Source organism: Pestalotiopsis fici (assembly GCF_000516985.1).
Source record: "Pestalotiopsis fici W106-1 unplaced genomic scaffold PFICI_Scf_7, whole genome shotgun sequence".
In the NCBI taxonomy this organism is placed as follows: Eukaryota; Fungi; Ascomycota; class Sordariomycetes; order Amphisphaeriales; family Sporocadaceae; genus Pestalotiopsis; species Pestalotiopsis fici.
This window is the reverse complement of record NW_006917097.1, coordinates 146651-164585: the sequence shown is the minus strand read 5'-3', so window position 1 is coordinate 164585 and position 17935 is coordinate 146651. Positions and strand designations below refer to the sequence as shown.

General features: G+C 31.9%; 2 protein-coding genes across 2 annotated transcripts; both read right to left on the bottom strand.

Annotated features, from left to right (window-relative positions):
- Positions 1-200: 200 nt before the first annotated feature.
- Positions 201-1391, bottom strand: PFICI_09686 (uncharacterized protein; the record flags this gene model as incomplete). Its single annotated transcript, XM_007838267.1, has 3 exons — positions 201-366; positions 440-606; positions 666-1391. 3 exons carry the CDS (start codon positions 1389-1391, stop codon positions 201-203), a joined length of 1059 nt encoding a protein of 352 aa, XP_007836458.1.
- A 15730-nt stretch (positions 1392-17121) lies between these two features.
- Positions 17122-17597, bottom strand: PFICI_09685 (uncharacterized protein; the record flags this gene model as incomplete). The annotated part of the gene is made up of 2 exons (XM_007838266.1): positions 17122-17246; positions 17336-17597. 2 exons carry the CDS (start codon positions 17595-17597, stop codon positions 17122-17124), a joined length of 387 nt encoding a protein of 128 aa, XP_007836457.1.
- Positions 17598-17935: the final 338 nt, after the last annotated feature.

The window sequence follows — 17935 nt, the reverse complement described above, 5'->3', positions numbered from 1 at the left end:
AAGCCGCACAATACTAGGATCTCATTCCATCGGTCGCTCCTGATGATCACACGGCCTTTGGACTGACCGGGATTCGTTTAACTGCCCTGCAGCATAACGTTTATCCATCAGTATGGCGTCCTTGGTAGTACTTGAAGATGAACGATTGACAAAGCATATATTAATTGAGACTCGACATAATCCTCGCTGCGTTGTTATATCTACTCAGCTTGAATACTAAAATTTTCTTTAGCGGTAGGTTTCGACAGGGCCCAAACAATTGCCCCGTCCAGAATCTTGTTCCAACGTTGTTTGCCCTCGCTCAATCCCGGAATCGCTGCAAAGGCATGCGGTAAGCCTGGAACCACGTGCACATCTGTTGGAACACTAAAGGTATTTCGAACATTTCAGTCAGCCTGACTTGACATGGTCAATTAATGCTTCACAACAGACAACCTACCTTGCTTCTGTCAGAGTTTTTGCGTATAGCAATCCCTCGTCTCTAAGAATGTCCATACCAGCTGTTACGATTACCGTGGGGGGTAGTCCTTCTGCTCGTGAGGCTGAGACATAGCCCGGATTCAAACGAAGGTCTTCTTCTTTTGGATCTGGAATTTGTAGCATTTTCTTGGATAGTTATAATTAATTATACAGAAAAGTGGAATCCAGACAGGGAGGTGACATACAGTAATCATTTGGAAAGTAGACATAGGGAGCGTTGGTGCGTTGCAGAGTTGTTGTAAAGAACAAACAGCAGGGTCCTTGAATTTCTTGAGTATCGGCCCATGGCAGGAAGTGTTGAGCAAACACGGAACCATGAGTATTTGGCCTGCAATAGCTGGGCGGGACACACACCGCCGACCTAGATGCTTCTCGAGCACAAAGGATGCCGCCAGGTAGGCTCCTGATGAGATGCCCCCCACGAGCACCCGCTGATAGTCGCCGCCCAGATCAACGATGTGATCATGGAGCCATTCAAAAGCGTCATGGGTATCATCCCACGCCGTAGGATACGTGTGCTCGGGAGTATGCCGATAGCAGACGTTGAGGACGATGGCGTTGTTGTGGACGGCGAGACGAGAGCAAGTAGCATCTTCAGTGGCGATGGTGCCGGAAAAGAACCCGCCGCCATGGAGGTACAGCAATACCGGAGGCTTTCCTGTCGTGTCGGCATTCGCCGGTCGATAGCTGCGAGCCTCAATAGTTGATTGATCCCGGGTGGGAATCGTATGATCTTTTCTCTGAACCAAAGGTTCCCAAATCTTCATCTCATCGGCAGAGAGTTGTTCACGTGTACGATTGCTGTGCTCCCTCCTCTCAATAAAAGACAAGCCAGGGTGAGGAGCAGGCACCAAGTTGCTCACTTTGCGCCATTCCTCGCTAGGCGTGCCGTACTGGGAGAAATCAGCCATTCCTGTGAAATGTTAGAGGCTTGGTCAATACTACTGTTGAGATGCAATGAAAGTGAAGCGATGATGCACCAGGCCGCTGAGCATCCCCAATATCATTGCAACACTGTCGCACTGACGTAGTCAGTACCCCCACCGCAGATCACCTGTTGGGGTAGATTACAAAGCTCTGCAGCACGTCTCTTTTGTAGATCGTAGGATTAATCAGCAGAGACATCTTTTTGGGCTCCTTGGATCATATCTTTCCCTTCACACACTGGCCCGGCTAAGATAAACCTTGGTAACGAAGGTCTCATAAAGAGATCAAAGCGAGGAGGGGGTTTCCGATGTTGTGCTTTACAAGGGACATGACTCGGGATTTGGCAGCTCGTATGGTGAATTGCTCTTTTTCGGGATGGGACGAGGATTTCAGCACAACCATGCAATGCGCATCGTGAAATTGGCCCACAAAAGTATTTGCGTCGCAGGACCACACGGTTGCAAGGCACATTTTTTATATTCCTCTACGGCATACCGACGAAGGACTTCAATAGCGCGATTACACAGCCCAACAGCACCAAACTTGCGCAACTGACACGCGCAGGTACCAGGAGTAATCTGCACCAGACCAGGATCTGTGACTGGACCCATACTAATCTGTACAGAAGGATTCAAATGCTGCCATAATTAGCCTCACCTACGTACCTTACATCTTTTGATTTGGTGAAAAGCTGCGAGTGGGTTATCTACCTGGGTAAAGTATCTGCATCATTTCTCCATCCCCCGCCGCACTCATGCATTCTAGGTAATGTGCCACCCAACTGCTGGCATGCACATACGTTGTGGAGAACTGAGCTTTGGGGGGCCACGCGAATGACCGACTAGATTATTGAACTCTTGGTCTGTTCGCACAATGTCCAAACTTCCTTCTTCTTTATCCAGAGTTCGTCGCACTCATCAGCTTCGATCTCGGGCGAGACTGCTGGGCAATATTCATACACCATGTCTGGCCTCGATCCCGTCATTGTTGCGGTCTTTGGCCCCCCGCCAACGGGAATCGACTTGAACGAGGAACGTGGGACTCGGGACGGCATCGTGACTGGTGTACTTCTGTTTTTTACGATCCTTGCGGTCATAGCGCGCCTCGCTGCCAAGAAAATTGGCGCTTCTCATTTGTACGCAGACGACTACACTATTATTGTGGCACTAGTAGGTCTTCTCTATATTGAAGTTTGATTGGGTTGTTTCTGACTTGTACCAAGATATTGTGCATTGGTACCGCTAGTATAAACATTTTGTGTATGTTTCTCAGCAATAAGCTTTTCGAAAGTATACTAACAATATCAGTCGGCCCGGACGGTGGAGCAGGGCACCATATTTGGTCTCTCACGAAAGAAAAGGTGAACAATGGCTTGAAGGTTCGTAATACTTCGCTCAACCTGTTTCGAGTCTTCTTTATTGACAGTGAACATCTAATATTCTAGATTACCTTCATCTTCACATTCTTTTGGGTGTTGACCGTCTCCATAACGAAACTATCGATTATTTTGCTGTATCGCCGCATCTTTGCGGCTCACAAAACGGCGTTTCGTTTCTGGCTCGATTTCTTGGCTTGTGTCGTTGTCTGCCAAATGATTGCTATTACTGTCGGTAATTTAACAGTCTGCAGACCTTTGAGTTACTCATGGCATAAGCTCACTCCCGGTGCTCATGGTGTTTGCTTTGATCAAGCAGTATTTTTGCTTGCATCAGGTATAATTAACGGACTTCTCGACGTCATCATCCTGATAACGCCTCTTCCGAAGATATGGTGGCTCAATATATCTATGAAGAGGAGGTTGGGAATTTGTGCAGTATTGCTGCTTGGGTGTTTGTGAGTCTAGTAGTCCCTTTTCAAGAGATATATGTGGACGTACTAACTTACAAAGGGTGTGCATTGCATCATGGATACGCGTTTCTTATTTCGTCCAAAGAACCGAAACGAAAGATATAACCTGGATAGCCGGGGAAACATCTACTTGGTCGTTCATCGAGACATCGGTAGGCATAATATCTGCCTGTCTACCCATTATGCGACCTTTATACATGAAGATCCACAGCAATTACAGCCAGTACAAGTCATCTCGCAAGAGTTCGAACGTAAAATCTGGCGGATCAGCTGGCGCCCCGGCCTCTGCGCAGAGTGCGCAGAGGGCTGGCATACACAAAGAGCCGAAAGATGCCATCAGTTTCACAACTAGTCCTTTTAAAGCCCATTCGGATGAGATATATGAAATGGACCGTATTCTGATGCAATCCGAAGTACAGCAAGCAAAGTCCTACACATGACGTGGAAGTTCGGCAGGCGCCTTAAATCCTCAGAAGCTTTGTGTTTGTTTGGCTTTTCTAACACAGTTCAGACAGTAGCAGAAACGAATTTGAGATATTGTTGTTTACGGTCATCTGCACCGCGTCCAGAGCGGGTATGGCGAACACTACTGACGCAAAAGTCCTGCCAACCTCGGATAGGAGCCTGTCATGAGCAGGGGCGGGGCGGTGGCACCGGGGCCCCGAACCGCGCGTGCCGCGCCAAAAAGACGCCACCGGAAGCGACGCTCGGGAATCCGCATTGATGTGGCCGCAGCTCTCGGATTCGCGGTCGCGCAACGTCCAACCTGAATATGGTGTTGCATTAACGAGGTTAGCACTCACTCTAGATCACCTGCTCGGGTGTATTAGATAGCTCTTTAGCACCTCCCTTTTGTAGATTTACAGGACCAACAGATTTCTTTCTTACGTTCCCTCGATTTTATCTCTTTCTTCACACTGGCTCAGGTAAGCTTTTGTAAGGTCAGGGACCTGGCCACTAATATTGATGATCGTGTCAAGAGATCTCTCAATACAAAGTTTGCAAATGTAGCTACGAAAGTGGGATATAAAGAGGAGGGCGAAAATGCCGGTGTGGTGAAGGGTGATGTGCGGTTGTCCAGCAGGCAAACTGTTGAAGCCGCTCAAATTGCGCAGGGAATACCTAAAGTCACCATGATAACTATCAAAAATGCAACATCTTTTACACGACACGAGCTTGCATGCTGATTTATCTAGGACGCACTCCCGACTGCCTCCGTCCCGCCGCGGCTGCGCGGCGTGCCGTTTTGCAATCGGCCTTCCGTGCGCCATATATCGACCGTTTTAATACGGCCTTGGGCGGCGGGCTCATTATTCCATCCACCCTTTTTTAAAAAGGATTTAAGGGGAGTGTGTACCTTGCCCAAGCTTTAAATTTGCCGTGAGGGTTCACAAAGGCTTATGAAAAGCTGTCTTTTAAGAAGCAAAAGATTTTAGCGAGGCGCAAATCGACGGATCAATCGGTCTTGGGTACGACGGTTTAGAGCTCAGTTTATAATAAAATGCTTTTGGGTTTAGCGGCAAGTACGCTTACGCCTGCCCGATATTTGCCTATCTTATTTATAAATTTCGGAAAATTTATTTTCTTTCCTTCCTATATTACCGTTATAACCTAAAAATTTTATTTATTAAATTATAACGGCTTTTTTTTTTAGCTATAAACCGTAAATATTAAATTATATTTTTCTTAAGCTTTTATTTATATTGCGGTAATAACCGAAGCTTATATCGCTATTAAATTTTATCGCGATACGCGCGCGCCTGCCCTAATATTAATTAAATTTTTTTAAATTTAATTAGGCTTTAATAAAATTAGGTCCGCTTATTTATTTATTTTTTATTACGTTTTTATTATTATAAGCTTTAGCAAATATTATAATTTTTGCGCTATTTATTTTTAATATTACTAATAATAAAAAATTTAAAAGATTTTATTTTCGAAAAATAAAAGCTAAAAAATATTCCTATAAATATAACCGTTTATAAAATTTATTTTAATTATATAATATAGCTTATCGATTAGCTTCGATAATATAATAATAATATTATTTAGCGTTTATTCGAAAAAACTACGGTAAAATATATTTTTTTTTAATATATTACCGATATTAATATTTTTAAAATATTCCTAAATATTTTTATTTAATTTTTAGTTAATTTTTCCTATATTTTTTAAATATTTCTAAATTATTTAATTTAATAATATTTAAATATATTTTTTATTACACGGATGTTAATATAGCATCGTATAATGCATAAAATTAGCTTTATAACGCATATTATATCGTTATAACAGCTATAAAACCTATCGAGATATCGTTAAATAACGATATATAGGAAATCAGTAAAATTTACCCTATACTGACCTATAGTTAGTATAGCACTATTTATAGCCATTATTTATAATGCTATATAATTAATAAGTTATTATAATTAATTGTTATGGCCACTATAGCTATTGGAATTTATTGGAATTTAGTAAAACGTTTTATTGGATTTAGCCCTATTAAATATAGCTAATGCACCTGGCTATAATGGCCTTAGGTTATAGGGTAACCTATATTATAGAAATTTATAAATTTCGATAGTTTTTTCGATTATAAATTAACTTTATTATTAATTAATTTAATTATAAATTTAATTTATTAGTAATATATTTTAAAATGTTTTTATTAATTGATTTTATAAATATAAAAGGTAGTTATTCCTTTATAATTAGTTATTTTTTCCTTAAGCTTTAATAAATTAGTTATATAGCTTTATAATTATTTTTACGGCCTGATTTTACGAATTATACGAACGCTTTTTTGTGCTTAAGTTTATAATTTATTAATTATATTTTAGAATAGGTTATAAGCCCGGTCCGGTATAATATCGATTATATTAGGAACCGGATTTTATATCGAAAATTATAGCCGTTTTTTTAAACGAGTTAATTTAACGTAAATTTTAGAATTCCGTTATAATAGCCGATTTTTTATAGGCCTATATATAAGCCTATATAAGCCGTAATTATATCGAAAATTATAGTTAAATAGCTAATTATAGTGATTTTACCCGTTATAGCTATATAACGGTTATAAAATTATTAATAATTAGTTTTTATTATAATAGCCGATTTGCTATAATACCCTATAATATTTGCTATATTATATTATAGCATTTGGATCCCTTTATATATTTTATCGATAAAATAAAAGAATTAATTTTTTTTTTATTTAACGATTTTTTTACCGTTTTTAACGATAATTATACCGTTATAACGGCAAAAATTCGGCAAAATGGATAATTTTATCCGTATTATTGCCGGATGCTAGATGCCGGAGAAATAGAAATTTTCCGGATCCGGAAATTGGAATATGTGGAAATTTACGTTATAGTTATATTTTAAATTGCTAGGAATCGATCGGTTTTTTAAAATTACCGATATATATAACGGTATAACCGATATTTAGAAAGCCTAGGTATTGTTTTTAATTCGTTAGAATTTAATAATAGAACCGTTAAATTTAATATTCGATAAAATAGATTTATATAAAGCTTTATCGATTTTATAATTAGCTTATTAAGGCACCGGACCCGTATTACGTTAATAATTATATTTCGAATTTTATATTATAAAATTCGAGAATTATAATTCGTTAAACGAGTTTATATTTATTTTTAAGGGATATATTTTAAAGCTTTTAAGCGTTAGGGCTAAAATCGATAATATCGATTAAAAAACGATTTTTATTGTAGCTTTTTAGTTAGCTTACTTTATATAGGCTAACCGTTAACGTAGTGTTTTACGGTTTATAAATCCACTTATTTTCGAAGGGTTAATTACGGATATTTTAGATAAAAACCGACGGGATCCGGATACGGCTATAGGAAATTTTTATTATACGGATAATAAGAAATTCCGGTTCCCCCGATTTAATTAGAATTAACGGAATTAAAGCGGAAATAAAAAAAATTCGAATAAATCGAATAAATGGAAGAAATTTAATAATTCGAATAATTCGAATAATTCGAATAATTTAAATAATTCGAATAATTCGAATAAATCGAATTTTATTATAAATTAGAAATTTAAGAAACGAGGAAATTTACCCCGTAACGAAGATTTAGACGAAAACGAATCGTTTTATGCTTTTTCGAATATTTCGAATAATTTGAAAAAGAAGAAATTAACTACCTTTTTTAGGGATTGGTGGTTATACGATACGGGTTTTTTAAAGTATATATCGAATAATAAGAATTTATTCGATAATTTTATTATAAAATCGGATTTTTTACCGATTATTATAAGTAGTAGAAAAGTATTTTTAAAAGGAATTGGAAATATTACGCTTTCCTTCGAAATTAACCGGGAAATACGTAAAATAACGTTATTAAACGTGTTTTACGTACCGGAATTTCCGCTAAATATTATATTCGGCTAATTATATTATTAAAAAGGCGGTATTATAAGCGGGAATAAATTATATAATTTTAAAAATAGGTTTTTTGCTATATTAAATTAAGAAAAACGTGGATTTTTTTTATATTTGGCTAATAAGTTAGAGCCTAATATAATATATTTAGCTATAAATTTACTAAAAATAGTGGAAAAAGCCCGTATAATCGGTTTAAGTTATCCGGAACCGAATTCGGATACGAAATTTAACGAAATTACGGATTTTAAGGAAATCGAATTAATTTTTAATTATTCGAATTTTTTTATAGCTACGGAAAAATAGCATAAACAATTTAGCTATTTTAGCTATAATATTTTAGCTAAAATAGCTAAAATAATTATAGGGATTTTTAAAAAGGAATTAAAAAAGGAGGATTTAAACTGCGAATTTTATATTTCGGGAAAATTTACCCGAAATTAGCTTTATACGAATCCGAATAAGGCTAATAAACCGTTATATTGTATTTATATCGATACGGTTTATATTACTTTTTTTAGCTATTTCGGTTATAAATATATAACTAATTTTACGGATAATAAAACTAAATTTTGGGAAATTAAATTTTTTAAAAAAAAACCGATATATTCGATATCGTAATAAATAAAATCGAATATTATAAAACCTAATTCGGAAAATATCCGAATATTATTCATATAAATAACGGTAAAGAGTTTTCCCCGGTTAAATTAGAAAATTATTTAACCGAAAAAAGGATTATTTTCGAATTTATAACTTTTTATATACTAAAATAAAACGATATAGCCGAACGTATAAACCGGATTATTATCGAAAAAACTAGGACGGTTTTTATCGATTTATAACTCCCGAAAAACCTTTAAAAATTCGTTATAAAAATAATAATTTATTTAATAAATTTTATTATTACGGCATCCGGTCCACTTACCCTTTACTAGGAATTTTACGATTATTTTTGGCTAAAACGGGATAATAAGCCTAATTTATCCTAAATTTATATATTAGGAACGCCGGTTTTAATTTATAAACCGAAAAAAATCCGTAAAAACTCCGATAAATTCGGAATTACCACCGAAAACGGGAAAATAATTAAATATAACGGTAATAAAATCTATTATATATATTTTTCCGATCGACCGTATAAATTATAAATTATACGGACCTTTTATATTTGATTATTACCTAAAAATCGAAAAAAGGGGGAAAAATTACCAGATTCGGAATTACCGGATTAGGAAATAATACCGGATAGAAATTCTATTAACGGAAAATTTATCTAATTAATAGTCCCGAAAATAGTAAATCTAACGAATCTATTTCCCGGAAACGATCGAATTCTTTAATTTACTACGAATAAATTTATAATTAACGATTAATTGGATTTACCTAAAAACAAATTTAATATAAATAATAAATTTAATATAAATTCCGAATTTATAAATATTAATAATACCTTTTTGATTATTCCGAATAAATCGAATATTAAGGTAATTTTTCCGAAACTTACGGATTCCAAACGAAATAAATTCGTTAAATATAACGAATTATTCGCCGATATCTCGTATTATTCAATTATTAAAAATTTAGGCTATACAAAACCGAAAACCATAAAATAAGCGCTAAAAAGCCCTAAAAAAATGGAACCAGGCTATATACGCTAAATTACGGTAATTAATTTAAAAAAAGACTTTCCAAACTATCGATCGAAATAAAATCTAAAAAGCCGGTAAAATCCTATTATCCGTAAAATAAGTATTTAAAAAAAAACCGATAAAAACGGTAATATCGATAAATATAAAGCTAAATTAATTATACGTAAATTCGAATAATAATATAAAATCGATTATTTCGAAATATTCGCTATAAAAATAAAATCCATTACCTAAAAGCTTTTATTAACTTTAGCAGCCTATTACGATTAAAAAATCGAATAAATTAATATAATCGGTGCCTTCCTAAACGGGGAATTATACGAAAAAATATATATTACCCTTATAAACGGATTATCCGAATTTTTATCCGAAAACCCGGATTTAAATAATTTCGGATAAAAAATTAACGAAAAAGACTCTTAGGTAATCCAGCTTAAAAAGGCCTTATACGGTCTTAAATAAAATCCACGCTAATAGCAAATTACGCTAAAAATAGTTTAAAAAAGCTTGGATTTAATCTATTTATTTTAAACGAATTAGCTTATTATAATAAAAAATCCAATATTTTTATTATAATTTACGTAAATAATTTCCTAATTTTTAATTTTAATTTACGTAAAATTAACCAATTAAAATAAGATATTTCGAAAAAATTCGAAATAAAAAATTTAAAATTAGTCTTTTATTTTCTCGGTATATAAATTAAAAAAAATCGAAAAAATAAAACAATTCGTATAAACTAGGCAATTTACCTTAAAAAATTATTAAAAATTAACGGATTTTCCGATATAAAACCGGCTAATATACTATTTAGCCTTAAATTCCTAAAATCGTTATATACGTTAAAAAATAAAAATAACGAAAAACCGGCTTTAAAGGAATTTATCCATTTATATTAATATTTATTAAATAGATTAATATACGCTATAATCCAAATTAGGCCCGACCTAGCTTACCCTATAATATATTTAGCCAGATATATATAGAACCTATCGAAAACTACGATAAAAAGGGTAAAAAAGATATTTAATTATTTAAAATCCTATTACTACCTTGGAATTACCTTTAACGGGAAAATAAAACCCGGATTAATAAATTATTCCGATACCAATTTTGCTGGTAATTATAAAACCCGTAAATTAACGTTCGGTTATTTATTTATTTTAAATAACGGACCGATAAATTAGAAATCGAAACGGTAATTTACGATTTCTTTATTAACCACCGAAGCCGAATTTAACGGATTAAAGCAGGCTACCCGTAAAGCAATATAATTAAAAAATCTCCTTACGGAAATTAGAATTAATATAAATATCGTATTAATTAAAAAAAATAATATAAAAGCCATAAATTTAGCATATAATCCGGAATATTACTAATATATTAAATATATGGCTATACGGTATTTTTACGTACGGCAAAAGGTTAAAAATAAAAATATTTGAATCGAATATATTTTAATTAACGATATATTAATAAACGGCCTTATAAAGCCACTTCCTAAAAATAAATTTTAAAAATTTATTAAATTATTAAATTTAACCGATACTATTTAATAAAAGGAATATTACACGGATATTAATATAATATCGTATAATATATAAAATTAGCTTTATAACGCATATTATATCGTTATAATAGCTATAAAACCCATCGAAATATCGTTAAATAACGATATATAGGAAATCAGTAAAATTTACCTTATACTAACCTATAATTAATATAACACCATTTATAGCTATTATTTATAATGCTATATAGTTAATAAATTATTACAATTAATTATTATGGCTATTATAGCTATTAAAACCTATTAAAATCTAATAAAACGTTTTACTAAATCTAGCCCTATTAAATATAGCTAATACACCTGGCTATAATAGCCTTAGGTTATAAGGTAACCTATATTATAGAAATCCATAAATTTCGATGGTTTATTCGATTATAAATTAACCTTATTACTAATAAACTTAATTATAAATCTAATTTATTAGTAATATATTCTAAAATATTTTTATTAGTTGATTTTATAAGTATAAAAGGTAGTTATTCCTCCGTAATTAGTTATTTTTTTTAAGCTTTAATAAATCAGTTATATAGCCCTATAACTACTCCTACGGCCTGATTCTACGAATCATATAAACGCTTCCCTGTGCCTAAATTTATGATCCACCAATTATACCTTAGAACAAATTTAATCGCCTTTAATTAAAATAATTTAATATTAATTAAATTAAAGGTATATATCTTTATTTTAATATTTTAATCGTTTTAATAAGCGATTTATTTTATTTAAATTAATATTTATTTTATTTATACGTTATCGAAATTTATCCTATCCGCCTAGATTTTTATTTAATAATTTTAAACGAAATTTTATTTTTTAATTTACGTATTTTTCTAGCTATTAACGCAAATAAAGATATTCGCTTAATAAAGGTTTATTTTCGCGTCGATAATATAAAAGGGGATAAACGAAATTTTTTATTACGTTTTAATAAATAAATATAATATAATTCGGAAAATATAAAATAAAATTAATGCTATTAGCCGTTATTAGTTTTTTTATTTATTTTAAACGGTTTTAATTTATATTAATTTTATATTTAATAACGCAAAAATTATTAATTTAGCGATATAAAGCATTTAGCTAGCCGTTTACGATATATTCGCGGTTTTTTTAAGAGGCTATTATATAAAAATTTTATTCCGTAATAAAAATATTTAATTTAAATCGGATTTAAAATATAAAAATATATAAAAAAGCAATTTAATTTAATATATTATATATAAATTATTATCCGTGCTTAATTAATATACGGAAATAATTTTATTATTTTATTAGTTTTTAAAAAATACTAAAATATAATATTTAAATATATTCGCTAAAAATATAATTATTTTTTATTAAATTAATTTTATTACAATTTTATCCGTTAATTTGCGGTATTTTTTTTATAATATTAAATATTTTTAATTTTTAACGGCCTAAATCGCTATTATAATAAAGCGTTTAAATCGAATATAATAAAATTAATTGGGACGTATTTTTTATTATAGGTACGAAATTCGATAAATTTATTTATATTGCGACGCGGCCGTATTTTACGCGTATTTATAATGCTAATAAATAATTAATAATATAGCTTTGCAATAATAAACGTTTTTATATTTTAATTAAAGCGTATTACTATTAATATAGCTTATATTTTACTAATAGCTTTAATATATTATACGGTAACGGATCGCGCTATTAAAGCTAAAAAATTATAATAGCTTTATATAATAAAACGTAAATAAACGTCGATATTAATATAAATTTTAAAGCTATATTACGCTAATTTTAAATAGCCGTCGATAAATTAAATATAATTAAAGCCGGAAACCGTTTATTCGCCGCGTCGGTATAAAATTTATTAATAATATTTAGCAATTGCTTTTTTTTAATATTTATAGTATAAAGGTATTAAAATATAATATAAAAAATAAAAATTAATATATATTCGAAAATGCCCGTATAAGCTTCGCCGAAAAAGTTTATAAAGCAAAATAGCGGATTAAAAATCGCTAAAAAGGAATTGCCGTATATTTTCGGTTTGCTGCTCGCGTTATTTATTATTAAGGCGTTAAAATAAATTAAGGTTTTTCCGAATTTCGATTACGGTAATTCGCGATATACAATAGCCGTTTTCGGTTAAAGCCCGATAAATTTATTTATCGGAGAATCGTGCTTAATAAAAATAATGCCGAATATCGTTATTAAGTTTTGGTTTTCGAATAATTTTAGGATAAATTACGTTAATTTCTTATTTTTTAATACGTCGTTATAAAATCTAACGATAAATTAAATAATTTAATTTTGCTTTAATAATATTAATAATAGCATTAAAGAATATTTTATTATAATAAGCGTTAATAATTTTATTTTTTAATAATTTAAAATTAAATTATAATCGTATTATTATATAATAAGTAAATAAAAAGCAAAAAGATTAAATATAAAAAAAATAATATTTAATTAAATTTATTTAAATTTAAATAATTTTAATTAAAAATTTTTAGACGCGTTTTAAAAATATTAGTTTATTCTTAATTTGGCTATTTAATTTTAAATTAAAAAGCTAAAAAAAAAAAAAAGCTTTATTCGCAAATTTAGAAAAAAAATTTTAATTTTAATAATACGGTATTAGTAAAAACTAAATAATTATTAGTTTAGGATAAAAGTTATAAATTCGGATTTGAATTATAAGATAAAAAAAAATATTGCATAATTAGATATTTTAAATATAAAACGTTTATATAAAAATTCGGATAAAAGAATTATTTATATATTTAAAAATATATTTTATAATTTATTATTTTATAATTCGTATTAGGTATTATTATAATACCTAATTTTTATTATATACCGTTTATATTCGTATTATTAATGCTATAATAATGCTAACGCTATATAAATATTTATATTATAATTATATAATTTTATTTGTTTTCCGTTTAAATATATTTAAATATATTTTTTTTTTAGGAGGCGAGTTTATTTGCTTATAATTTTTATTATATTTTTTTAAAATAAAGTTATATTGTTTTTCGAGTTTTTTTTTTCGGGTATTTGCTTAAAAACTTTCGAATAAAGCTATTAAATTTGCCTATAGCTATATTTTTAGCAATTTTTTTTATTTAGCGCTTAATATTATTAGTAAATACTAAAATTAAATATTATAAGCCGTAAATATATTAAGGCGAAGCGTATATTTCGTTTTTATGCCGCTATAATAATAATTAAAATATAAACCTTTAATAATATTTACGCCGGCCGAAATATATTTAATCGTTAGTTTTATATTATTTATTTTTTAATATTAATTATAATAATTTTAATTACTATTAGCGATATATTCGTTTAAAAAAATAAATAAATAATACGCTATAATTATAGCGTATTTAATTTCGGTAAAATATATTTTAATGGTTTTATTTTTTTTAGCTTATTTATTTCGCTTAACCTTAAAAATTGTTGCACGGATGTTAATATAATATCGTATAATGCATAAAATTAGCTTTATAACGCATATTATATCGTTATAATAGCTATAAAACCTATCGAAATATCGTTAAATAACGATATATAGGAAATTAATAAAATTTACCCTATATTAACCTATAGTTAATATAGCACCATTTATAGCCATTATTTATAGTGCTATATAATTAATAAATTATTATAATTGACTATTATGGCCACTATGGCTACTGGAACCCATTGGAATTTAGTGGAACGTTCCACTGGATCCAGCCCCACTAAGTGTGGCTAATTGTTGATTAAGGTGGTGCTTTCTTATTGGAGTTTAAACTGGTCTGATATTGGTGTCAATTGTGTGATGTATTGATCTATGTTCTGCGCCTCTTAGTTTTGATGAGGTGTACGCTTATTTGGGTGGCCCCGGCTAATCCCCGGGAGGTCCCGTACATCTATCTGGACACCATGGTGTTGATCCGTGTGCTCAAGCACACGCCAGTGTATGGGAACCATAGTCCACCATCTGACACTAATGCACCTGGCCATAATGGCCCTAGGTTACAAGGTAACCCATATTATAGAAATCTATAGATTTCGATGGTTTTTTCGATTATAAATTAACCCTATTACTAATTAACTTAATTATAAATCCAATCTATTAGTAATATATTCCAGAATATTTTTATTAGTTAATTTTATAAGTATAAAAGGTAGTTATTCCTCCGTAATTAGTTATTTTTTCCTTAAGCTTTAATAAATTAGTTATATAGCCTTATAACTACTCTTACGGCCTGATTCTACGAATTATACGAACGCTTCCCTGTGCTTAAGTTTATAATCCACCAATTATACCTTAAAACAAAAATAAAAAAACGCTAAACGTGCTAAAAAAATAAATTTAATATAAATTATATAAATAATATATAAAAATATATAGCTAAATATTTAAAAATATATCGCCCGATATTTAAATTTATATATTTAAATATTTATAAATATATTATTAAATATTTAAATATATATAGCTAAATATTAATAAATATATAACTAAATATTTAAAAATATATAAAGATATATTTAAATATTATTAAATTATATAGCTTAAAAATATTTAGAAAATATAGGAAAAATTAATTAAAAATTAAATAAAAATATTTAAAAATGTTTTAAAAATATTAATATCGGTAATATATTAAAAAAAAAATATATTTTATTATATATTTATTAAATAAATATCGAGTATTATTAAATTTATATTATCGAAGTTAATCGATAATTTATATTATATAATTAAGGTTAGTTTTGCAAGCTTCAAAGTTTGCAAAAGCTTTAATTAAAGCCGTATTTTTTTATTTAAAAGCCGAAAAAAATTTAACGTTATTTTCCAATTCTAATATATTTACGGTAAATATAACGGTAATTATTAAATTAAATTAGGTTTAAAATAAAAAAAACGTACGGAAAAAATTACCGATAAAGATAGGCTTTTTTTAATAAAATTTAATTAAATTTAAAAGTCCTTAATTAATATTTATATAAGCGCGCGTATATTTAAATAAAATTTAAAAATAATACGGTTTACACGCGGGATAAAAATAATATATAATATAAAAAAAATACAAAATAATATTAGCGGTTTATAACTAAATAAAAAAAATATAATTAATTTAATAAATAAAATTTATAAGCTATAAACGCGATTAAAAAAAAAGGATTATATATTTACCGAAATTTTAGGACCGGGTAAACCCGTATCCGTTAGGACCGCGGGGTCTACGTAATAAAGGCAGGTAGGGCAAAATTTATTTTGTTACAAACTGAGCTTTGAACCGTCGTATTTGGGGCATCTGGGAAATTTCTTTAGTGGATTTGGACTTTGGGTTAGCTGCGGTCGCTTCCGACGCCTCGAGCTTCGAGCGGCCGCCCCCAAAGAGCTGCGATGGGCTGGGGAGGCATGGGTGGACGAGATTGTCGGCGAGAGCCCGCCGACTAGGTCTATGTTTAATTTAGAAACACCGGAAGCTAAATACAAGGACCTAGACAAATAGAGTTTATTCGTCAGTAGCGTTCCCTCAATGGTGAATAACGACGACCATTCGACCCTGGGTGGAAATGCATTGGTCGGGAGGCTTCAGGTTCCGGGTGGTATTGCTAGCGCACCAGATCCCGTGGCTATATTGAACGACCCCCCCCCCCCCCTCCATCACGGGATGAAGAGAGCTGGAGAATGTCAATTGGACTACACCATACGTACATTTAGTATAAAGGACTGATTATCCGCGGTCTCTCGATCGTTTTGTGCTACCTGTTTACTTCCGTCCAGGGATCTTATTATCTAGGTCAGGTTAGTAGTTAGGCGCGGGGCGGTACCAACGACTTGCACTCACTGGATGCTGATGGGATTTAGCGCTCAGAGTCCAAAGGCCAAACATGCTTGTCCAGTGTGCTTTTGGCCATTACCCAGGTGAGCGACTAACATGAGTAAGCTTTCAAGGTACGAGTTTTTATAAATAACAGAATTGTTTATTGCTCATCCTAAATGTTCTAATTAACCGCAGCAGGAACCTACTTTGCAGTAAGGTATACACCCTACAAGTTGAACCATCCTCACCAGATACTTCGTCACATTGAAAAATTCAAACAAAAATAAATATAGCGATTGTCCCAACGTCCGATGCATGATATACTCCTAAAATGCGGCTCTTCTAATATCCTCAGGTATCCGGAGACGTGAAAAAGTATAGTGGTCCGCTGATGGCTCACGAGACGGTCGCTATTTAGTCAGTCGTGACAATGAGCCAGTGGCCATCAGGGATGTTGTTTGGGAGATACTTCTGCATGCAGACCGTGTCTCCATTGAACGAGACATCGGAACAGTCTCCCTCGGTGGTTGCCTTTGCGCCTACGAGATGATAATGGTTAGTCCTTGTCTCATCTAAAAACGTTTCGCGCATCCAGGCGATAGATATCGTGCGAAGTTCAAAAACTCACAGATGTATAGAGGCTGGAAGGTAGGATATCCTGAATGACCGGGTTCTGGGGCAATGTTCTTGGTGTTCGACCACGACTCGCTCTCAGTTGTACTCTCCTCCCAACCGTTGGAGAAGCTGTTGGAGAAGACAACAAATTCGGACCAGCCGACCTCGGTAGTGTCCTCGTGTGTGGTTCCGTGCATGATTTCGGTCCCCGTGGTGTAGGTGTAACTCCGGCCGCAGGTGGTCTGGTCCTTCTCGCAAGTGTCTACATCGCCCATCTTGATTTGTTCACCATAGGTGGTGTAGGGATCCTCCTGGAGGTTGACCTTGCATTCAGCGCGCTTTTGGAAGACGGGGGCTCGCTTAATCTTCGTGACATCTTTGGCGGTTCCGGGACTTGGCTGACGTTTCTTTGGCTCTTGGTCACCGGCGTCGCGCTTTTTCGAGGGCCAACTAGATATATTTTCGTTGCAAATGGACCCACAGCAGTATCTGTATAGTATCTTAGTTACTGTATATATATGATGTACACAACTTGAGAGAGGAAGGTTGGTTTTTTTTTTTTGGGGGGGGGGGGGGGGGGGGGGGGGCAGAGAGAGGAAAGAAAAGNGAGAGA